Source organism: Ahaetulla prasina, chromosome 10 (assembly GCF_028640845.1).
Source record: "Ahaetulla prasina isolate Xishuangbanna chromosome 10, ASM2864084v1, whole genome shotgun sequence".
Classification (NCBI taxonomy): Eukaryota; Metazoa; Chordata; class Lepidosauria; order Squamata; family Colubridae; genus Ahaetulla; species Ahaetulla prasina.
The window spans coordinates 23,448,462-23,473,421 of record NC_080548.1 but is presented as its reverse complement, the minus strand read 5'-3'; the positions used below and the strand labels follow the sequence as shown (position 1 = coordinate 23,473,421).

Below are 24,960 nucleotides of genomic sequence, written 5' to 3'. Positions count from 1 at the left end.
GGACTTGACCTTGCAATTTGCCAACCTATTTTCATTTAAAACAAACAAACAAACACCCCGACAAAATAGTTACGCATCTGGGCTAGGTGAAAAGAGTGTGAATATTAAGGAAGGTATTCATGGGTAAATTAATGCCAACAGCCTATAATATCATTGTTTCTCAGCTTTGGTAAGTTTAAGACATGTGGACTTCAACTTCCAACTTCTGGGATTTGAAGTCCACATGTCTTGAAGTTGTCAAGTTGAGAAATGCTGCTCCAAGTTAAGTATGTGCAGTCTTCATCAGATTGAGCCCCTATACAGTATTGAGTGTTTCATAGTCCATTATAGGCTATATTCCATAATGGCCGAAATCAGATTATTATTTTCCCTGTATGGGGGCTCTAAAAGTGAACATGGAAGGAAAGGATTTGGTTGAGTTCCCTCCAGGGGAGACAAATGAATCTTGAATGATGTTCTTGGAGGTTGTCACAATATTGACACAGCTATATCGTGAATGAACCTCTACAACTCTACCACTTTCCAATGCAACGTTCAGCAATCACAGAACCATTAAGGGCCAGGTGTATCCATAATTTTTAAGTCTCCTCGGTTCATATCCTTTGCCTTTTTTCCCCATGTTCCTTTGCTGTATGTCTTCCACACTCGGCGATGGAGTGGCAAATTGATATATTCCATGTTGCTTTTCTGGAAATCTCTCTCAACTAATGTATCTTTGCAAAGATTCATTAGATTGATTGAAGAAAGAGGATTTCAATGTTTAATTCCAATTCTATAATTTGATCTTATGGCAATCTATTGATAACCAATGTTTCATTCTGTCCACATGCACAAGCAGATTTATCCTCTATTAAGAGTCCTTTTGTCTTTTTCAGGAAAGTGTAATATAAGTTCCCGGGGGAAGAAATTTGTTACTGCTTTCATGGAGAATTATTTTGCTGGTACATCAGATAAAAAACTTGAGCTATACTTCTCTGGATATCATCTTGCAACAAATATTACAGTGATAACAAACAGTGGGAAAATATACAGAACCATTAACGAAGGAGAAATCATTTCCATTGAATTTCCACCGTCCTTAGAAATGGGGGGGAGTGACATCTTTGATAAGGTGGTACTGATTGAAGCTGATCAAGATATTTCGGTCTTCTCCTCTAGTTATGGATCCAAAACAAGTGGTGGTACATTTATCTATCCCATTGACCAGCTGGGACAGTTATATTATGTGGTCACCCCAACAGAAGAGTCATCTTATAAGTTAAAAGAGTTTATTGTTGTAGCTCATGAGAATCTCACATCAGTAACCATCCACCTAAAAGGCACCATAACATTCAAAAACGTAGTTTACCCTGCTGGGTCCATCTTTGTGACTGACCTCAAGGCCTTTGAAGCAATTCAACTTCAAAGCACAGAAGATTTATCAGGCACCAGAATTGAGTCGACCAAACCTGTGGCTGTCTTGAGTGGACATATCTGTGCTACAAAATTTGCAGGGGCTGACTATGTTGTGGAGCACCTCCTGCCAGTTCCATGCTGGGGAAGCACCTTCATTGTCCCTCCTCTTCCTTTCCAAACAAAATATGATATTGCATATATTGTTTCTGCAGAGAACACTTTAGTCAAATATCAGTCTAGCTCCAAGGAAGAATCCCGTACTCTCGTGGCTGGAGAAGTCCTCAAACTTGAGGTCCTGAGCTCTCAACCACTTTTTATCTCCGCTGATGCTGGAATCCAAGTCCATCTGTTTTTTACTGGTGCTAAAAAAGGAGGCTATTCCTATGACTCCTTCCTCATGAATATCCCTGCCATAACAAGCTATTGCAATTCATACCATATTTATGGAGTGAATGGCTTCATAAATCATGCCATGCTTATAGCCAAATCATCAGAATCCAGTAGGATCACAAAGGATGGAAGGTCGATCCAGTGGACAGAGATCCCAGGCAGCGAATATTCATGGGCTGAAGAAGATGTGGAGGTAACAGATCGTGCCCTGTCAGTGGAACACGAGAACACTCCGTTCGGACTTTTCGTCTTTGGAGGTGGCGACTATCATGGCTATGGTAGTGCTGCTGTTTGTTCTTCTGGTAAGTATCCTCATAAAATGATGATGGTCGTGGTGATGATGATGATGGCAATATCTATCTTTTAAATCTAGTTATTATTAGAATATACACTCAAAATGTTTTAAACTTTATTGGATACACAGGCTGCTCATATGTATCTGGGGCCACTTTCAATCCATTATCTCTTCCACCATCTTCTGTTCGGCAATCAAGCCAAGTTGATCTAGAATCTATTTGCAGCTAACCAGGAGGAGAATGCAAAGACAATGTATGGTGGCTCCAATCACTATACAACCTTAAGTATTAAAAATTTCTTTAATTTCCACTCTACAGAAAAAAGGAACAAAAGAATTACGTACAGTTACATGCTCTGTTTCTCTCCATCCCTCCGTCTGCTTATCAGTTCATTTTTGTATTGCCATTTCCTGAGAAAACTGGCATGGCAGATTAGCAGCTGTAAAGTTGTATCCCTCCATTAAATATAACATGCACTGCATATTTTGAAAATAGATAAGGGAGCCAGTGGAGATTTCTTCTGAGTAGAAGCACTGAGATGCAGTGGAGTCACTGAAGCTCAGAGGGGGAGAGGAAAGAGTGATGTAAATCCGAGATCCAGAAGGGAAGATGATACAGCAGGAAAAATATAGCAAGCGAGATCCTTGTAAAACAGCAGAGCCCAAAACCAAATGGGATTAACATTGCCGCAGTTTCAGATAAGATGGTCATCATGTGTAGAGTTTTTGCTTACAAATGCATTCCCTCTGGGCAAGTTTTCTTCAGCCTGTATGGCCTGGATCCTCTTCCCAGGATTAAATCTCATGCAATGTACATGGGAGTGAATTTTGGCTTGCTAGGACTGCAGAATTTGTTTAATTCTGTTTGTTAAATAAACTGACAATTAAATCAAATGTTTATAGGCAAGATTAACCTTTAAATCGATATGCATTTCTCTTGCATTTGGATATTTATTTATTTGGGCTTAAATGCTGCTCTAATCATGTCTGACACTGAGTCACTTCCAAAGCAGCAATCAAATAAAAAACTAAACCCAACAATATAACTGAATCTAACTCTAGAAACAAAGGTTGTAAGCCCAAATCCAAATGATCATGGTTTCATTATTTTCCTACCAATCCACCCAACTTTAACCCATCCAAACTTTAGGAATAGAAAAAAAGAAAAACAAAATAAAAGAATAGATAGGCTTGCTTTTTTCCTTCCTTGGTTCCCTGTACCCTGTAAATAATGTATTGTTAGCTAGCAAATTAGAGATAGGGGATGAAATGGAAAGGACTATCTTTTTCTCCTCTTGCTAAATGGGTAAGACAATGCTTCTCAACCTTGGCAGTTTGATGATGGGTGGACTTCAACTCCCATCATGGCTGACTGGGGAATTCTGGGAGTTGAAGTTCACACAACTTCAAACCGCCAAGGTTGAGAAACACTAGATGTAAAAGTGTTTTCCTTCCTTCTTCCTTCCACCCTATTCCTATATTAATTTTCCATTGCTTATTCAGCCCTCCTATCCCACGAACCAATTTTATTAAAAGGGGTTGGCTTTTGTGGCCCTTTGCATCTGATGATGGGTGCCGCAGCTCACAAAAGCTTCTGCTTTTTAATAGAATGTGTTCTTTCTGATGTTTTTCCTCTCATAAACTAACACAATTCTTCTCCTACAATGCAGACCAGGTGAGTTTCCTTCACAAAGATGCTTTCCTCTCTTCCCGAAGCTTTAAAAGGACTTCCTGTTGCATTATCTTTCAAAATCGCACAAGGAAAGCCTGCTGCTCCTTTGATTATCCAGAACTGATGTGAATCTCTTGTCATTTTGTATTCGATACATAGGATGTTTTCTCAGTAATGAAATGCATGTCAATAGCCACTAACCTTGTTTTAACCATGGTTTTGTTAAATAGTCCCAATATCCTGCCCTGAGAACAGCCATTATGAAGCCTGCGGAAATGCCTGTCCAGCAACCTGCTCTGACCGTTCTGCTCCCAGCACCTGTAAAAACACCTGTGCACAAATCTGCCAGTGTGACGAAGGCTTTGTCCGCAGTGGTGAGAAGTGTGTTCCGGTGGACACCTGCAATTGCATTTACCAAGGTGTGACCTATAAGGCAGGGGAAGAGTTCTGGGGAGATAAATTCTGCCAGAGTCATTGCAAGTGTGATGCTAAATTAGGCAAAGCTGTATGCCAAAAGTCTTCTTGCAAGGGCAAGACAAAATGCAGCATGGTCAATGGTGTCCAGGGATGCCATGCTGTCAGTTACAGGACCTGCATAGGAACCGGAGACCCTCACTATACAACCTTTGATGGGAAGAAATACGATTTCATGGGAACCTGCATTTACCAAATGGCTGGGCTCTGCTCCAAGGATCCTTCTCTTACACCATTTTTGGTCACCGTGGAAAATAACCACCGAGGCAACAAGGCAGTGTCCTACACCAAAGTGGTGACCCTGGAGGTCTACAACTTTACCATCAGTATGAGCCAAGAGTTTCCTCAAAAGATCCAGGTACATAGCTAATCCAAGGGGTTGTTGGAATGGCTTATTAATAATAAAAATAAGTGTGATTGCAAGATTCATGTTCTCAGGCATAAGAATTTCATAGGTGTTAAGTTAATTTTCAATGTTTCTTAGTTCTTGTTAGTCTATGGAGGTTTAGTTATGATTTCTCCAAACCAGGATGGGATGATAGTTGCAGATTTTACAGTATACATTTAAGAGGTCAGATATACGGGACTTGCAGAGGCAAGATTACCATCCCTATGTTAATGCCCCCAGTATAAATGTTGAAATATTTATATTTATATTTATTTATTTAGTTGTCAAAGATAGCAGGTATAGGTATAAACATAAACATAAAAAAAGGAAGTAAGTACAGATAAATGGGGACAGTAGGACAGGGATGGTAGGTACGCTAGTGCGCTTATGCACACCCTCTTTATGGACCTCTTAGGAATGGAATGAGGTCCATGGTAGACAGTTTGAAGTTGATGCTGTGTGGGTTTGAGCCTGTAACAACGGAGTCAGGTACAGCATTCCAGGTGTTGACCACTCTGCTGCTGAAGTTGTATTTTCTGCAATAGAGTTTGGAGCAGTTTACCTTGAGTTTGTATCCATTAATTTACCCATGTATTATTGAGGTTGAAGCTGAAGAAGACGTTGACTGGTAAGACGTTGTAGCAGATAATTTTGTGTACTATGCTTAGATCGGATCACAGGTAGTGCAGTTCCAGATTGTCCAAGCCCAGAATTTCAAGTCTGGTGGCATAAGGGATTCTGTTGTGAGTAGAGGAGTGGAATACTCTTCTCGTGAAATATCTCTGGACCTGCTCAAACGTTTTAATGTCTGATATACAGTGTGGATTCCAGGCGGATGAGCTGCATTCAAGAATTGGTCTGGCAAAGGTTTTGCATGCCCTAGTTAGTGGTACAATGTTGCTGGAGAAGAAGCTTCACAAGATTAAGTTAACAATTCTTAATGCCTTTTTGACAATGCTGTTACAGTGAGCTCTGGGGCTTAGATTGTTTGAGATGAGTACTCCTAGGTCCTTAACAAAGTGAGGCTCATCTAAGAGGTCATTTCTGCCCAAGTTGTATTTGGTGTTCTGATTTTTTTGCCAATGTGCAGAACAGAGCATTTATTAGCTGAGATTTGGAGTTGCCACATGCACAACCATTCTGACACATAGTCAATGTTGCTTTGTAAGGCAGCAGCATTGTCAATTTTACGTTATCAGCAAAGAGGACACAGCTGCTTTTAATATGGTCACATAGGTCATTGATGTAAAGCAGAAAGAGTGTGGGTCCTAAAACACTGCCTTGGGAGACACTGTTAACACTGCTGTTAACTGGTGCCGGATTTGATTGGGCCCTCCCTATTTTGATTATTTGTTGCCTGTTGGACAGGAATGTGGCTATCCACTTGTGCAGGGATCCGGAGATCCCAAAGAACTTAATTACAACAGTAGTTTATCATGCACCACTGAGTCAAAGGCTTTACAGAAGTCTTTATAAATTACATCTATTGCTTTACCCTAGTCAAGATATGTGGGCCAAATATTTCTACAGTGTAGGAGTTGAAGAATACAAGACAATTTTTTTCTAAAACCAAACTGCTTGTTAGCAGGTTGTTTGTCTCTAAGTGGAGGGTGATGGATTGGTTTATAATTGATTCCATAACTTTACAGGTGACACAACACAGTGAGGTTGGTCTGTAATTATCTACTAGACTAGGGTCTCCCTTTTTAAAGATAGGTATAACCATGGCTAATGACCATAGGTCGGGCAAGGAGCTGGTTCTGAAGGATACCTCATAGATTGTGCGTAGAAGTTCAGCTAGGGCAGTGGCAAGCTTTTTCAAAAAGTAGGCACATAATCCATCAGGGCCAATAGATAGAGATTGCTTTAGGTTACATAGTGCCATTTCAATGTTATCTACTGTAAAATCAGTATGTACTAAATTGTTACAATTTATTATGGTACAACTAGGAAATGGAGGGCAGGAGCCATTGCTGTTGACAAAGACTGAACTGAAGAACATATTGAAGAGGTTGGCCTTAGCAGCTTCATCTTTACAGTCTTCCCTGTTAGGCCCTTCTAGGGGTTGGATAGTTTTGGAGTCTTTAAGTTTGGTATTTACAAAATTATAGAAGGTTTGGGTGGAGTTTGAGTTTCGCAGTTCTTCCTCCTGTTTGCAATGGTGATTGGTAGTAAAATAATTTCCTGCATGGTAGAATCCCAAGAGATCCTCCAGGTTTTCAAGACTTATTAGTCTCATGCAAGACTCTTCATGAGAAAAGCAAAACTGTATGTGCTTACATGGAACTCCCCCAAAAACTCAATCTAAAAAGACTGCTGGCTCCTGATTTAGGGAATCAGCCAGCATATTTTCCTTGCTGCAGCTCTTCCAGTCAGAGACCTACAGAAGATATTAGTTAGGAAGTATGTATTTCATAATTAATACTACTAGTGTCAAGTCTTTTATAGTAGCTCATAATCAAGAAATCAGGATTCAAAACTTTAAAATAGGCAGGTATATTGGGAATAAAAAATGGAATGGAGTTAGGATACAGAATCCCGAACACTAGGCGTGTATACAGTACTTTCAGTCTTATTTCTTAGTGAAGATATTAAAGGCAAGAGCTCCCTATTGTTTTTGATCCAGTTCCCAACTGAATATTGGTTTCAGGGGAAGGAAGTCACTTATAAGGAAGTCACAGATATCATAAAATATCTGTTTATGTTCTGCAGTATCTTAGAAATATCTACAGAATGTTTGTTCTTAAGCTCAGAGAATTTCATGAGAACTAGTGAAGAAATTATTTCAGTTATCAATAAGCTAGTGTTTTAATTGTTTTTTGTAATATTCACAACTTATTTTATTTGTTATACTGTTTCATATTCTAGTGCCAAATTTAAATTACCATATTTTTCGGAGTATAAGATGCTCCGGACTTTAAGGTAAGATGGTCCTACCTTTTTTGGTGAGGAAAACAAGAAAAAGAAATCTGCCTCTGCCTCCCAGCAATTTTGCCCCCTTGCAGTGAACAGCAAACAGCCTGCTTTACTTTCATTTTCGTTTGCATCATAACTTGATTAGCACAAGAAAAAAAAAAAGTGCTCCCAGCAATTTACCTCCTTGTAGCAAGCAGCAGAGGCCTGTGCAAAATAGCTGAGAGTCGGGAGGCTGATCCAACAATCAACTTGTGCTAATTAGACTGTGCTGAAGCTGAAATGGGCTGTTTCTTCTTGCTGCTTGCTGCAAGGAGGTAAATTGCTGGGAGGCAGAGGCCAAAGGGTGGGGGCCAGTGGGTGGGCGGGGCTACATTCAGTGTATAAGACACAACTAAATTTTCACCCCCTTTTAGGGGGGGAAAAGGTGCGTTTTATATTCTGAAAAATACGGTACATCTGCAATTTCCTATTTAGGATTTTTGGCTATATATAAATTTATTGTTATTGTATTGTGATATATTTCTTACTTTGCTTATTTGTCAAACAGCCCATGGAGTGGAATAGAGGAGATGATTGGTCTGAAAGATAACAAGAACAAACCTACTCTTAAGATTGAAAATATTGTTAGTGCCTTGACTTTTTTTCCTGTATCTTAATTCAGGTCAATGGCATCTATGTGGAACTACCCTTCTCCTATGAAAACAAACTGAGCATCTACCAGAGTGGAGTTCACGGCTTCATCAAGACAGACTTTAATCTGCGTGTCAGCTTTGACTGGTACAGCTATGCCAGGGTCATCGTTCCCGACTCTTATGCCAATGCACTCTGTGGCCTCTGTGGTAATGCCAATGAAGATCAAAATGATGACTTTCTCATGAAAGATGGAACACAAGCAGAGGATGAAATTCAATTTGCAAACAGCTGGAAGCTGAAAGATATTCCTGGCTGCTCTTCTGGGTGCACCAAAAATTGCCCAGTGTGCAGTGATGCTGATAAACGAACCTACCAGGGTCCATCCTACTGTGGGATTCTTACAAGAAAGAGTGGGCCTTTCAGGCAATGTCATGATGCCATTGATCCTCAATCTTATTTCGATGATTGTGTCTATGACACCTGCGTATACCAAGGTCACCATGAGGCCCTCTGTAGTGCCATCAGCTCCTACGTGACAGCATGTCAAGCTCAAGGCATCCAAGTTGAGGAGTGGAGATCACCTTCATTCTGCAGTAAGTCTTCTCTCCTGCATTCAAAGTTTAGCTGGCATAAGAGATGAAAGAGAGCCTAAATCCTGGAATAGAAATGGGAGAGTCATTTGATGAAGACCCCATTTATATCACAGAATCCTTCCTCAACTTGGTGCCCCCCATATGTGCTGAAGCCCAACATGTCTGAAATGGTGGCAGGATCAGCAAGGCAATGTTCCAAGATCTGGAGATCCAGGATCTGTGATAAACTGAAATCAACAGGCAGAACTGGAAAAAGGAAAGAGGCCCAACATTAAAATATTAGAAATATTAAATATTAATAGATATAGAAATAGAATATTTAAATAGAAATATTAAAACAGGAGCAATCTTTTCCCCAAATATATTAAGCACTAGAGTGGTTGTGAATGAAGAATGTGACCTGTATGCAACTTTACAGAACAGAAAACATTTATATTTATCAGAGTTTAAACCCAGTATTAATTCCCCATCCCATTTTTTCTATATTTACTGTATTAATAATTCTGTAATATATCTTGAACTCTGACCCAATGTTCATGGATATATTGCTTCAATTCAATGCCTCGAGGATTTTTTTTTGAGACGGGTGCAACTGTAGTTACTGTGGTTGTAATAAATATTTAGAACCACTATAGCCAATTAATGGGATATAGGTGGAACAAACTTAGTTTAGATTCAACCCATTATACAGAAGTATTAAATGATTAGCATCAGAACCAATGTATTAAAATAAAATTCCTTGCCTTGTCCAATGAAACTTTCCCTTTCCCTTTGGCTCTACACTTTTGACGAATTCATTCCGAGGAATAGAATAGAATAGAATAGAATAGAATAGAATAGAATAGAATAGAATAGAATAGAATAGAATAGAATAGAATAGAATAGAATAGAATAGAATTTTTTATTGGCCAAGTGTGATTGGACACACAAGGAATTTGTCTTGGTGCAGATGCTCTCAGTGTACATAAAAGAAAAGATGCCTTCATCAAGGTACAACATTTACAACACAAATGATGGTCATAGGCTACAATTTAACACTTAATAATACAACTTTACATTTGTTTTAATATTCATATTCCTCTCCATAGGTACTCCCTTTTGGTTTACTTTTCCTAGTGTGTAAATTTTCTGAATGCAATATTTCATAGGAAGAGCAGGCCAGGCTTCCTCATTGTTGTAAAAGCTGGAATTTCAAGCCAGCATTACCACATTTGAGCCTAACCACATTTGAGAATGCAAGGATGAAGAATAACAGAATAACAATGTTGGAAGGGACCTTGGAGTCTTCTAGTCCAACCCCTTCCTCAGGCAGGAAACCCTATACCATTTCAGACAAATGGTTGTCCAATCTCTTCTTAAAAACTTTGGAGGCAAGTCACTCCACTAATTAATTGCTCTAAGAACACTAGCATAATTATTTCCACCTCTAGTTTATTTAACAGAATAACAGAGTTGGAAGGGACCTTGGATATCTTCTAGTCCAACTCTTTGCACAAACAGGACATCCTATAACATTCCAGACAAGTGACTATCCATTTTCTTCTTAAAAGCCTCCAGTAATGAAGCATCCACAACTCTGAAGGCAAGTTGTTCCACTGGTTGATTCTCCTCACTGTTGGGAAATTTCTTCCATAGTTCTAGGTTGATTCTCTCCTTCAGTAGTTTCCATCCATTGTTTCTTGCCTTCTGGTGCTTTGGAAAACAGGTTAACCCCCTCTTCTTTGTGATAATTTGATAAGCAATATTCTCTTTATTCTGTTTTTCAGGTATTTCTTGCCCACTTAATACCCACTATGAGCTCTGTGGCAGTGGTTGTCCAGCCACATGCAAGAGCCTCATCTCACCGCAGAAGTGTGATGTTCCATGCCTGGAAGGATGTTTTTGTGACTCTGGATTTATCCGCAGTGGGGATCAGTGTGTTTCAAAGGCCAAATGTGGCTGTTTCGATCAAGGCCGATACTATAAGCTGGGAGAAGAGTTTTATCCCACCACTTCCTGCCAGAAAAAGTGCATCTGCATGGATAACGCAGCCATAGAATGTCAAAAGTTCTCTTGTGGAGCTCATGAGGAATGCAAGATTGTAAAGGGCGTCCAAGGCTGCCACCCCTTAGGCTATGGAAAGGCCATTGCACTGGGTGACCCTCATTTCATTTCCTTTGACGGAAGGCATTTTGAACTCTACGGCTCCTGTACTTACTCCTTAGCTCAAGTCTGCCAGCACAACCCTCAGCTCCAGAACTTCACTGTGTGGGTAGAGAATGAGAAGCTTGGTGATGGTCCTTTAGTTCTAATCCACAATCTGAAAGTCTTCATTCATGGTTATACAATCACCCTTCAGAGGGGAGTAATGTGGCAGGCAATGGTAGGTGAACCACACATTAGATAACTGTGTGCCTTACAAAATGCAGTTGTGAAAGTAATGTAATGGAGAAGGGCCACAACTACCTGATCCATCTTAGAATCATTGGATTGGAGAGCTGAAAGGATTGCAAGCATCATCTAGTTCAGGGATGTCAAACTCTATTTCATTGAGGGCTGCATCTGGTTTGTGCAGAGGAGGAAGGAGGGGGCATGGCCAGCATGATGTGATGTGTTGGGGGGCATGACAGGACTATGGTGGCATGAGCGTTCTGGCAGCAAAAAGAGGCTCCCGAGCTCTGTTTTGGCAATCCTCTGCCAGTGAAAATGGAGCTCAGGTGGCCTGCACATGGCCCTCACAAGCTCTGTTTCACTGGCAGAGGCACTGCGGGCTGGTCTTTCACTATTTCTAGGGCAGCCCCACAGGTCAGATTTAACTTTAATTTAAAGGGCCTCTGGTGGCTCAACAGACTAAGACAGTCTATTATTAACACAGCTGCTTGCAATTACTGCAAGTTCAAGTCCCACCAGGGCCAAGGTTGACTCAGCCTTCCATCCTTTATAAGGTAGGTAAAATGAGGACCCAGATTGTTGGGGGCAATAAGTTGACTTTGTATATAATATACAAATGGATGAAGATTATTGCTTGACATAGTGTAAGCCGCCCTGAGTCTTCGGAGAAGGGTGGGATATAAATGCAAATAAAAAAAAAATCTACCCCATGGGCTGGCTCCATCTCCCGGACCTTGAGTTTGGCACCCCGATCTAATCTAACTCTCTGCACTCTGCAAAAGAGCCAATCAAATCATCTTTAAAGTGTGGCTGTCCAATCTCTTCTTAAAAGCCACTAGTAATGGAGAACCCAACATCTCTGTAGGTGGACAGTGGTAAAGAGCTTATTGCTAGTTAAGTTTATTTTATGGGTTTTTGTTATCATATTTGGGGAAAAGGCTTTGAATCCTAGGGCCAATAAACTGCTTGGAGTATAGGGACTATACTCCTCCCCGCACATTTTATTTGGGCTTTGTATAACTGCAGAGAACATGGAAATATTGCAGGGATAGCTCCCAAATGAGTGGAAGCAGAAATCTCTGCCTGTTTGTTTTCTTTTAATAAAGTAGGTGCATTAAATTTATTAGGCTTAACGCATACAATCAAGCAGAAAAACTCAGTTTTACATTCAACAGTGACATTATAGTCTTAATCTCAGAAGATTCAGGATTTGACACCCCAAAAAATTTTAAAAAATGGGGAGGAGACTTGGGAGTTAAATGCATGCTTTCTACATCTGATGATTCTGCTAATGCAGACTGACTGCAAGATCATAAGAGAAGCTGCTTTTTATTCTTTTCCCAGGCTTGTGAAGAAGGAAAAAATGGATGTTAATTACTGCTATGAAGCAATGTGAAATGAGCATTACATTCTATGCATGCAAAACCAGCACTTATCCCCAACTTTTATTCTTGTTGGTACAGGTAGATGGACAGTTGTATACCCTGCCAATGAATGCAGCTGATGGGAAATTCTGGATCACCCAAGAAGGGAACAATATCTTCATCTACACAACCTTTGGCCTCACAGTCCTATATGATACTTCTTCATATGTTCAGGTTTCTGTTCCCAGTACTTACAGGGGTCATATGTGTGGCCTGGCTGGCAACTTCAATGGTGATCCGAAGGATGACTTCATGCTACCTAATGGAAAACTCACTGAAAATGTGGAAGAATTTGCGGCTTCTTGGAAGGTCCCTGTGAATGGTGTAATTTGTTCTGATGGCTGCGGGGACAAATGTCCCATCTGCAACAAAGCCCAAAAGACAAAATATGAAGCTGAGAACTTCTGTGGAATGATCCCATCCAAGACAGGTCCATTCATAGACTGCCATTCATTGGTGAACCCTGAACAATATTTTGAACACTGTTTGAATGAGGCCTGTACAACCAATGAGGTTCAAGAATCCCTTTGTCGAAGTCTTCAAGCCTATGTAGCAGCTTGCCAGGCATCTGGCGCCAAAATTAGAGCCTGGAGAAGTTCTTCCTTCTGCCGTAAGTTTGTAGGAAGTTACTCTCCATAAATAACCAACTCTGTGCCTCAAATGTCTTAATCTGTCCTCCTATGCCTTGCGTTACCATTCTTATTCATGGCTGTACCTATCCAGTTCACAACCATTTAAATCCTAAAATCCTCTGGTGCTTAACCAAGCCTGGATTCATCCTGATTCAAAGGGATTCCAGAGTTGTTTCAACAATTAGTGTTTCCCGAAAAATAACACCTATCCCAGAAATAAGCCCTACCATGTTTTTTGTGTTCATGCCCTATCCCCATTCCATCTGGTTGCTTGTGGTACCATGGCCACAAGATCTCCTTCCCTGACACGAGGAAGCAGAAGAAGTGTGATTACCATGTATTCTTAAAGTACATGGGGAAAAACAAGAAATTCCCCCCAAATAATCCCTAGTGCATATTTTGGAGCCCAAAAAAAAATAAGACCAGGTCTTATTTTCTGGAAAACATGGGTACTTATTCCAAGAATCCTTAACTTTATTGCCCAGTTGCTTATAATCTCTCAATATTGTACTCATGTTCTTTGTTGTGTCATTCGTCCCAATGTGAAGAAGGAGAGAAGAGTAGTAATCTGCGGGCCTAGTTATTTTGATTAGGTTCTCAGCCACATCTTTGATTTTTGCTCCAGGGAGACAACATACCATCCTAGATAATACTTTCCTCCCCTGGAAGGTATGATTGTTAGTCATTAGCACTTCATTAGAGCAGTGTTTCTCAACTTGGGCAATTTTAGGAGATGTGGACTTCACTTCCTGGAATTTTAATCTATTTGCTTCTTCTGTTTTCCACAGCTCTCACCTGTCCGGCCCACAGCCACTATGAGCCATGTACCAGAACTTGTGATTCCACCTGTGCCGCCTTATCTACTCCAAGTCAGTGCTCAGGGAACTGCTTTGAAGGCTGTCAGTGTGATGAGGACTATGTGTTTGATGGATCTCAGTGTGTAACCATGAAGCAATGTGGCTGCACTTATGGTGGAGCCTACCTCAAGGTAATTTCTCTCTCCCTCGATGTGGCTTAGAGCAGAAAGGGGCTTTTTCTGATGAGATGGAGACTAGGAATGATTCCTGCCAGACTACAGGTAGTTCTCGACTTACAACAGTTTGGCAAATGTTTGGCAACTGACTCATATTTATGACGGTTGCAGTGTCCTGAGGTCATGCGATCACTTTTTGCAACCTTCTGACAAGCAACCTCAATGAGAAAGCCAGATTCATTTAACAACCAGGTTACCAACTTAACAACTGCAGTGATTCATTTAACAACTGTGACAAGAAATGTCTTAAAATGGGGCAAAACTCACTTAACAAATGTTTCACCTAACAACAGAAATTTTGGGCTCAGTTGTGGTCATAAGTGAAGGACAAACTGTATTCAGCGGGGAAATAACTTAAAAATGGGACTTTGGAAAAGAAAAGCACCATTGTTTGGTAATCTGCCAGTCAGATGGCCAAACTGACAAGGTTATGTAATCCCATAAACACCATATATTTTTATGTGGTACTTTTAATATTTATTTTATATTTTATATTATTTTATATTTTATATTTTGTTTTATATTTTTATATTATTATTTTTATTATTTTATTTCATTGTTCAAAGTTTTGAAACTGTCCATCGATCTTCATCTACCCAGGATCATCAACCAGTAGCTATTATCTTACAGTAACTCTTCTGATCCCTCTGTTGGTGCCTTTGGTTATGGGACCTTTAACATGAATTTATGTCTACAATTACATTAATTTAAAAATTGGGAGAATGGAGGGAAGGAGGGAATGCTTTTCCTTTCTCATTGTAATTGATTCCGGGACTTTGCTCGATAGATTGGTGAGCACATTTACTCGAAGGGCTGCACAAAAAAATGCACCTGCCAGTCAGCAGGGCAGCTCCAGTGTGAAGAAAGCAGCTGCCAGCTTGGAGAGATGTGTGCCCTTCGGGAAGGCCTGCGTGGCTGCGTGACGCTGGAAGCTCAATGCAAGCTCACTGCCCAAGCGCAGATCACTTCTTTCGATGGTGCCTCCGGGAGATATTCCTGCAGTGGAGTCTACGAAATTGCTTCTCTTTGTGACCAGAACTCTGCCTCCTGGTTCAGGCTGCTAGCGAGCATTGAAAAGGAGTATACAAAGGAGATGATGGTTGGAAAATCTATCTTCTTTTACTTTCAAGGTGGATTCATCCAGATTATAAACCGAGAAAGGTTTTGGGTAAGTGAAAATCAGGAGCTAATGGAACACATAGTAGCCTTCAACATACATTCTTCAAAGTCTCTTTCCCCACCCCACCCCTAGAATAGTCCTTCATAAATTCTGGCTAGAGAATGCCAAAGGCACTGGAGAGCTGATAGGACAATTCATACTTTACCCTTAAGCATTTTTACATATTTTAATAATAAAGTTGCATTTTAAATTCGGTAGTAACTGAATAAAAGATAAAGTCTCCCTTGAGTCAAGTTAGATTCTGGTTGAATTAATGGACACTCCTCTGTTGTGCAGGAATATTTTGTCACTGCCATCTTCAGGAATGCTCTTTGACTTTTCAGTAAAGGTGCAGTTGTAAGATTCTCTGGGAAACCCCTTTCAATTACTTAATTTTTTTTAATTAGATTATAAAATAAAATACAAAAGCAAATAGTAGGACACTGTGGGAAGGAGAAGGGGAAAGAAATGTGAGGAGGGGAGAGAGAAACAAGAAAATATTGACTTCCAATTCCCTCTCTTGCAATAGAATAAGGCATTGAACCTCAACTTTTTACGTTTCCATAATATTATAAATTAGCCATTTCTATAACGACAAATCAATCTAATCAGTAAAGCTAACCAAGTTGCCATCGCTTACCTTTCAAAACTAGACAATAATAGCCAGCAACTGCTATAAACGAATGAATTGACTCCTGATGAAAAAAGTATGCAGATGTTTCAGTGACTCTGTGCAAATGGGGAAGATACCTATTCTGTCTATCCCAAATATCTTCTTTTCTTTCTACACAGCTGCTGTCTGCAAGACATCTGAGCTCTTGCAGAAGATTTTGAAATTAAGCCAAGGACTATTTGTGTAGATTCAAAGGAAGAAAACAAATGTTTAAAAATAGGGGTAGGGATGTTTTCAGGTTGCTAACACTTTTCCTACCTCAATCATGTTTTCCAGGTAAATGGTCAGAAAGTAACACTGCCATATGAGAACAGCCCTGTGTCCATGAGGAAAATTCAAGATAAAATTATTATTGACCATGATTCTCAAGTGCAAGTTTATCTCCATCCTGACGGGATGGTGACAATGGCAGCCAAGGAGACCCTCAGAGGGAAGCTATGTGCCACCTGTGGAAACTTCAACAGAGACCATTTAGATGACTTGAAGTTGGCCAGTGGAGAGGGAACAAATAATTTTGATGAAGTACTCAAGTCCTGGGAGGCGGAAGATTTCCTTTAAATTGCTTCTAGATTGTTCCATCTGTGCTTGCGATCTGATGTAACAGCTAAGCACAAGGGAAACATAACATTTTGTGTAGCATATGCTCAAATACTTGTTTAGAAGAAACAGAATTCTGGATCTCCCAGAGTCTCAGCTTTTCTTTGAAGGTCATCTCTGAACATCCTTCAAAAGTGTCATTTCAATATCTCTAAACTCATGAATCAGACTTTCAATAGAACAGACAACTTGATTAATTTCTGCATTTTGGAGGAACTAATGTTAGCCTCACTAGGTAGATCAGACCAGGAAATCACAGGAAAGCTGAAACCACTATTATTGAGATGAGCTATAACAGTACAATCTTGCAAATCTAACTCTGCTGTATGTCCTCCCACTTCTTATACTTCAAGGAATTAGAGAAGTATCTGCCTGAAACACTTCAGAATGTAATCTTTCTTCTCAGGACTTCATCTCCTTTTGCCTAGGTTAACAATTCCTGTATATCTCTGTCAAGGTTATGTTCCTTACGCTTTACATCATGTGCCTTAGCTGCAAGAATGCATTTGTTTATGGTTGAATATATTGTGGAAATACAGAAAATGAAATAATCCAGTAAAGAAGTTCAATGTATTATGCGAACTCAGGCTATAAATTATCATTATGAGTGGAATATGCTGGAGAACAAACTACCCACCTGCATTTTTAAGCTTAGCCTGCGGACATAGTGAAGTTGAACCAAGTTGCACTTAATTCAACCTCCAGCAAAGATTGGTGGGAAAACATTACTCACCACACTAGATAATCATAAAAGTAGTTTAGGCAATTGCAGGGCTGACTGCAAATCACTCATAAGCTTTGTCCTCCTTATGTTCCTCCCACCCAAAGTTCCCACCTAAATTGCAACTTTCCTTTTGTTTAATATTTAAAAGCGCTTGCTTGTGCAGCACGAACCATTACAATAACCCTGTGCACTAATTCATTCAGAGATTTAACTGATGCAAATGTGAAGGAGAAACAACTAAGATATTGTACCCATTTCAAAATGTAATAAAGTTGGATTAGAGAAATCAATGCTGCTTTCCACTTTTTTAAAAGCAATAAATATTGCTCATGAACAGGAAATCCTTCACAATTTGGTTGCTCACACTTATCACAAATTGAGTACAAATTATAAAGTCCTATATTATTGCACATCAGCTGAGCTAGAGATCATTTATAATCTATATACTAGTAAAACTCTCTAAAGGTTTGTTTGTAACCCTTAAGTGGGCGAAATGATGCATCATAGGACAACAATTTTTAAACCAAAATACCTTAAATAGGCTAACCTAAATAATATGTTAATCCTGAAGCCATTACTACCATGGAATTGAATTTTTGCAAGTTTTATAAAACAATTGATGACATAAAAATCATAAAACATTTTATGTCATGATGCAACTGTCATAAAACCTTTCCTATGCTGATATATGACTCTACTATACTGTTCAATGTGGACCATTTTCAAGGCAGATTCTTCTATGAATTTATCTCACGTTTTCTAGCCAAGACAGTATATTAAAAGTTCTGTCATTGTTGGAGTTACTGAGGAATCTGATAAGGAAATCTTTCTGAAAATATGACCCAACAGGTCCTCAGTGGTCTGCTATTTCTTATACTTTGTCCGAAGTCACACACTATGAATTAATTCATCACAATAATCGTGTGCCACACTTAGCCAGAATATATAATAATACTCCATTTTGGAACAATAAATTCTATGAGCCTAAAAAATTGATCGACATTTTTAATAAAAGAACTGAAAAATTCAAAATAAAAATTATCACAGAGAGAAGGACCCATAGGTGGAATAAGGCACTGCTAGGAATCTTAGTTTGAAGTAAGAGATATTGGGCAGTATATATGCTGGTTTATATGCTGGTTTTATCTGTGTTTGTGTGCATACATTCCATGTTGCAATTATACACCGTATAATTATTGATTGATTGATTGATTGATTGATACAGACGGAGTTTGTACAATATGAGTCACTATAGTACAGTTTACCAAAGCTGCCTAGCCACTCCGAAGTTTAACCACATCAATATTTTAACATTTCTGCAGTTATATCATCTACACCTGCAGCTTTTTCAGCATTCCATGGCATGATTTGTCTATCATGTTTTTCTTAACTAACTTGGTGCTTAAGTCTATTTTGAGGGATGTCATTACTGTTCCAATACATATATCTAAAATACCCTCCCAGCATGATCTTGCTTCAGTTTGTTCTCAAAAATTTTAATCACTTTTAATTCATTCACTCTTTTGGAGAGTCCTTGTTTAGCTTTCTTTGTCTATTTCCAGAACACATTGTTTAATTCCATCAAAATCATCTTGCGTTTCCTCTGTCCTTAACTGGCCCTGGTTCTCCTTGACTACATTCCTGACCTCTAAGAGACACAAATGGGTGTGTTACCTAAATTAGACAGCAACCAATCCCAACTGGTGGTTCCAGTTTCTCTTCTCCTCTCTCCCATTTGCAATGGGGATGGAATACGTTACCTATGTAACTTTCATTCTCTCTCCTATCCTCTCTCCTCAAGCACAAAAGGCCAAGTCACTGTCCTTCTTTTCTTCCTTCCCACATTCAATTGTAAAGAGGGCTGAAATCTATTGGGCGATTTAATAAAAGAGAATTACTATACTCCAGGCTTCTGGAGACTTCATAAGAGCACTTTCTTCAAGGTCCACATGCAGAGATAACTATGCCAAACTGACAAACAACTGAGAGTGGGCATCCTGATTAGGTGGTCCTCCCAATGTATATTTTAGAGTTTCACCCTTGGAACTCCTGCCTGAGCAGCAACAATTCCCTAAGGGCTCACTCCTGAATTATTATGTTCCTAGCATATGAGCTTTATTGTCTTTCTCTGAGTGGCAACTTTGATCTCAAAACAAAAATGTTAACCTTCTTGCAGTTAATGAAGATTTTGATCTTCATGTAGAAATGAAGTGTTGGAACTACTTGTCAAATTAAATATACTAAGGACATTTATTTTATCCAACAGGTCTATCTGCCTGTCTGTGTTGTCTGTCAGTCTGTCTTCAGAAGAAACTGGATGATATAATATATCAGGAATCTATATTATGAAGAATGGGAATTAAAGAATTCTTCAACTGCTGGGGTTTTTTAAAGTCAGGACCGGCAGATGGGTGGTTAGGATTTCTGGCACATTAAATGGAGCTATATAACAGCTAGTTTCAGGAGGCCATGAAGATTTAAAAAAAATAAAAAATAGGCAATCCGTTACTATACTAAACCTTCTTGTATAAAAAGGAAGGGTACATATTCCCTGCCTTGTATAATCCTGATCCAGAATTTTATATTTGAATGGAAAGTAAGAAATAGCAATTAAAGTGAGAATGTTGTGGATGAGTGAAGGTATCTGCAGGAAAGGAATAGTTAGAAAAACAGAAATGGCAAAATTAAAGTCTTAATTATGAACCGCTCAACTTCTAATCTTTCACCTTGATAGATTTTACATTACAGATAGATTTGGAATACTTACTCCAGGAGCCAAAGGCCATAAATCCATGCCCATCCTGATATGAACCTCCAGCAACAAATTTATTTATTTAATTAGATTTTTATACCGCCCTTCTCCCAAAGGACTCAGGGCGGTTTACAGCCTGATAAAACAGAACAAGAATAAATACAAGATAAAATAATATTTAAAAAACTTATTAAATCGGCCCAAGTTAAAATATAATTAAAACAGTAAAAAACCCAATTAAAACTAAAATCCTATGCCAGTCCTACGCGAATAAATAGATATGTCTTCCGCTCGCGGCGAAAGGTTCGAAGGTCAGGAAGTTGACGAAGTCCTGGGGGAAGTTCATTCCAGAGGGTGGGAGCCCCCACAGAGAAGGCCCTTCCCCTGGGGGTCGCCAGCCGACATTGCTTGGCGGACGGCACCCTAAGGAATCCCTCTCTGTGAGAACGCACGGGTCGGTGGGAGGCAATCGGTGGCAGTAGGCGATCCCATAAATAACCCGGCCCTATGCCATGGAGTGCTTTAAAGGTAGTAACCAACACCTTGAAGTGCACCCGAAAGACCACAGGTAGCCAGTGCAGCTTGCGCAGGAGTGGTGTCACATGGGAGCCACGAGCGGCTCCCTCTATCACCCGTGCAGCTGCATTCTGGACCAACTGGAGCCTCCGGGTGCTCTTCAAGGGGAGCCCCATGTAGAGAGCATTGCAGTAATCCAAGCGAGAGGTAACAAGAGCATGAGTGACCGTGCATAGGGCATCCCAGTCAAGGAAGGGGCGCAACTGGTGAATCAGGCGAACCTGATAAAAAGCTTTCCTGGAGATGGCCGTCAGGTGATCTTCAAAAGACAGCCGCCCATCCAGGAGAACGCCCAAGTTGCGCACCCTTTCCATCGGGGCCAGTGACTTGCCCCCAACAGTCAGCCGTGGCTGCAGCTGACTGTACCTGGGTGCCGGCATCCACAGCCACTCCGTCTTGGAGGAATTGAGTTTGAGCCTGTTTCTCCCCATCCAGACCCATACGGCTTCCAGACACCGGGACAGTACTTCGATAGCTTCGTTGGGGTGGCCTGGGGTGGAAAAGTACAGCTGCGTGTCATCAGCGTACAATTGGTACCTCACCCCAAAACCACTGATGATCTCACCCAGCGGCTTCATATAGATGTTGAACAGGAGAGGCGAGAGAATCGACCCCTACGGCACCCCACAAGTGAGGCGTCTCAGGGTCGATCTCTGCCCCCCTGCCAACACCGTCTGCAACCGGTCAGAGAGATAGGAGGAGAACCACCGATAAACGGTGCCTCCCACTCCCAAACTCTCCAACCGGTGCAGCAGGATACCATGGTCGATGGTATCGAAAGCCGCTGAGAGGTCTAATAGGACCAGGGCAGAGGAATAACCCCTATCCCTGGCCCTCCAGAGATCATCCACCAACGCCGGACTGGAACGGGTCCAGATAGACAGTTTCATCCAGGTATTGGGGTAATTGACATGACATTTTGACATTGACATTTTGAACAAAGAGTTCAAAAGGACTTATAGGTGTTTTTTTTTTAATTATTTTATTTTGTCACAACAGTATATACAATCATCAACATAAAAATAACTCATCATGAGAGAAAAAGTATATATAAGTAAAAGTATAAGTAAAAGTATGCATATAATATTATAATGAAGAGAACAATAGGACAGGAACGGTAGGCACTTTTGTGCTCTTATGCACGCCCCTTATAGTCCTCTTAGGAATGGGGTGAGGTCAATAGTAGACAGTTTTTGGTTGAAGATTTTGGGGTTTTGAGTACAGACTATAGAGTCAGGTAGTGAGTTCCAACTGTTAACAACTCTGTTACAAAAGTCATATTTTCTGCAATCAAGTCTGAAGCGGTTGACATTAAGTTTGAATCTATTGTTTGCTCTTGTATTGTTGCAATTGAAGCTGAAGTAGTCTTTTACAGGAAGGATATTACAATAGATGATTCTCTGTGTTAAACACAGATCATGTCGGAGTCGGCGGAGTTCTAAGTTTTCTAAACCCAGAATTTCAAGCCTGGTGGTATAAGGTATTTTGTTGATTTCGGAGGAGCGAAGAACTCTTCTAGTAAAATATTTTTGGACACGTTCGATAGTATTAATGTCAGAGATGTGGTATGGGTTCCAGATGGATGAGCTGTATTCAAGAATAGGTCTGGCAAATGTTTTGTAAGCTCTGGTTAGTAGTGTAGAGTTTTTGGAAAAGAAGCTATGTAAAATTGAGTGGTCCTTGAGTGGCACAGACTGCTAAACAGTCTGTTATTAACAACAGCTGCCTGCAATTATTGCAGGTTCAAGTCCCACCAGGCCCAAGGTTGACTCAGCCTTCCATCCTTTATAAGGTAGGTAAAATGAGGACCCAGATTGTTGGGGGCAATAAGTTGACTTTGTATATAATATACAAATAGGATGAAGACTATTGCTTAACATAGTGTAAGCCGCCCTGAGTCTTCGGAGAAGGGCGGGGTATACATGTAAATAAAAAAAAAATAAGCTTACAACTCTTAGAGCTTTTTTTGCTATGTAGTTGCAGTGGGCTTTGGCATTTAGGTCATTTGATATAAAAACTCCAAGGTCTTTGACAGGGAGGGGGTTGTCAGTAAGGTAATGTCCATCAAGCTTGTACTTGATATTAGGGTTCTTTTTACCAATATGTAAGACTGAGCATTTGCTGGTTGATATTTGAAATTGCCAAGTTTTAGACCAATCGGAAACAAAATCGAGGTCATTTTGAAGGGTAGAAGTATTGTTAGTGATATTAAATAGTTTGACGTTGTCAGCGAAGAGAACACAATAACTAGAGATAAGGTCACAGAGATCATTTATATATAGTATGAAGAGCGTTGGTCCAAGAACACTACCTTGAGGAACACCACTTTTGACAGGAACAGGATTTGATAGAGCATTGCTCTATCAATATATATATATATATATCAAAATATATCAAAATATATAAAATATATATCAAAATAGGACTTGATAGAGTCTAGAGGTTGCTCTAGACTCTTTGCTTCTGAACCCAAGAGAGATTTAGCTCAAGAATAGACTACCCAGAATTGTTGTCCGGTGGATGTTTTCAATGGCCCTCTTTCCCAATAAGGTCTGGTTTAACTCTGAAATATGATGAGGGAGCTGAACTGATACTGTGTGTTCTTCAGGAGGGGAAATGCTTTTTTTGGAAGTTAGGCTCATTTACAGGCATTGTGACTGCGTTTGCAGGGGGATGTGCACCGATAAGCGGCTTGGATTTTGCATTGGGTTGCCTTTCTCGGAGGTTGAGTAGAAATGCACATTTTCCCTGAAAAATAATAAATGAAGATTTTAAAGGGGATAAGAATTACGAGAACGCAAGTATCCATTTTGGAGATTCAATTTCAAGCTGAACTGAGTCTCAGACTGCAATTCAAACAGGGAGGCTGAATGACTAATAAGATGTGGTGAGGAATGCATACACTTTCAGATGCGGCTGAATTGCAACTATCCGTACTTCTCCTTATCGGCTCTGGTTTCTAAGGCTGCTGGAAGTTGCAGTTTAGCAAGAATTGAAGGGTCACACAGCCCAAACTTTGCTGGGAATAGAACATGTAGTATTTCTTCTAGGTCTCCATTTATTTATTTGATTTTTATCCCACCTTTTATTATTTTATAAGTTACTCAAGGTGGCAAATATACTCTTTCTTCTCCTATTTTCCCCACAACATTAACCTAGAATAAGTTGGGTTGAGAGAGAATGACTGCCCAAGATTACTCAACTGGCTTCCATAGCTAAGGCAGGACTTCCTTCATTCCTCCCTCCCTCAGTTGTTTTTTTTTTGGAATCAATTATTACTGATTTTTTTCCCCTTCACACCCACACCCACATATTTTATGAACAGAGTATTGGCCATTTCATATCTTTTTTTTTGATATATATATTTTATTTTTTAACAAAGAACAACAATACATAACATACATTGACATAAAACATATAACATACATTAACATAGAACCTATGTTCCTTCTTCACATCATCTTCGTTTCCTTATTCCTCTCATTTTTACAGAAAGCCATATCATATTTTATACAACTTATCATATCCAAATAAGTTTTACTTAGTTACAATTTCTGCCAAAATATTCTTTTTCCATATTTTTAATCATATCTTAATATTTCTATGCTTGTTTATATAAACCACATCTTCTTTCGCCCTCAAGTTCTAATTTCTCCATTTTTACTGATATATATTCTCTTTTATTATTTTTTTAGATAATTAAGTCTTTATCCTGATATGTGCAAACATGTTCGGAGTTGCCTTTCTTCCATTTCCTCTTTTTCGTTTTACAGCAATCTTTCTTCTCTTTCTCTTTCCTCTCCCTCCATTCTTTCATCCTTCCTACTTTCTTCCCTCCTCTCCTACTCCTTCTCTACTTCTCCTTCCTTTCTCCCCCTCCTCCTTTCTTCCTCCCTATCTAACCTTCTCTCCTACTCTTATTTCCCCTCCCTTTCTTTCTCTCCTCTTCCCTTCCTTCTATTCCTCTCTCTCCTTCTCCCTTTATTCCATCTCTCTACTCCTTCTTATCTCTCTCTATTGCTGTATTCATTTTCAATTCAATATTTTCCACTATGGTGTCCAGATAACTCAGGTTTTTCCTCTATTTATTGAATGTATTTCTCAGAATTCCCCTCATATATTTTAATTATCAACAATGTATTTCAACTTATTCCATTTTTACTTTGCAACCTTTTAGTTAGTTCAGCCTTCCACATTTTCTTTTCTTTAAGTTCTTGTTCCCAGTTCAATGATTTTTTTCCTCTTTCATTAGCATACGTTATTT

The 24,960-nt window shown here is 39.7% G+C and overlaps 1 protein-coding gene across 1 annotated transcript in view; it reads left to right on the top strand.

Annotated features, from left to right (window-relative positions):
• The window catches only part of LOC131204549 (uncharacterized), an 84,313-nt gene that overhangs the window by 23,505 nt on the left and 35,848 nt on the right, over positions 1 to 24,960 (top strand). Inside the window, exons 12-19 of the mRNA XM_058195937.1 lie at positions 876 to 2,087; positions 3,983 to 4,584; positions 8,192 to 8,756; positions 10,523 to 11,122; positions 12,594 to 13,160; positions 13,971 to 14,170; positions 15,003 to 15,383; positions 16,324 to 16,602. Of these exons, the coding sequence (XP_058051920.1) occupies positions 876 to 2,087; positions 3,983 to 4,584; positions 8,192 to 8,756; positions 10,523 to 11,122; positions 12,594 to 13,160; positions 13,971 to 14,170; positions 15,003 to 15,383; positions 16,324 to 16,602 (4,406 nt within the window). The remainder of the gene's footprint in view (positions 1 to 875; positions 2,088 to 3,982; positions 4,585 to 8,191; positions 8,757 to 10,522; positions 11,123 to 12,593; positions 13,161 to 13,970; positions 14,171 to 15,002; positions 15,384 to 16,323; positions 16,603 to 24,960) is intronic.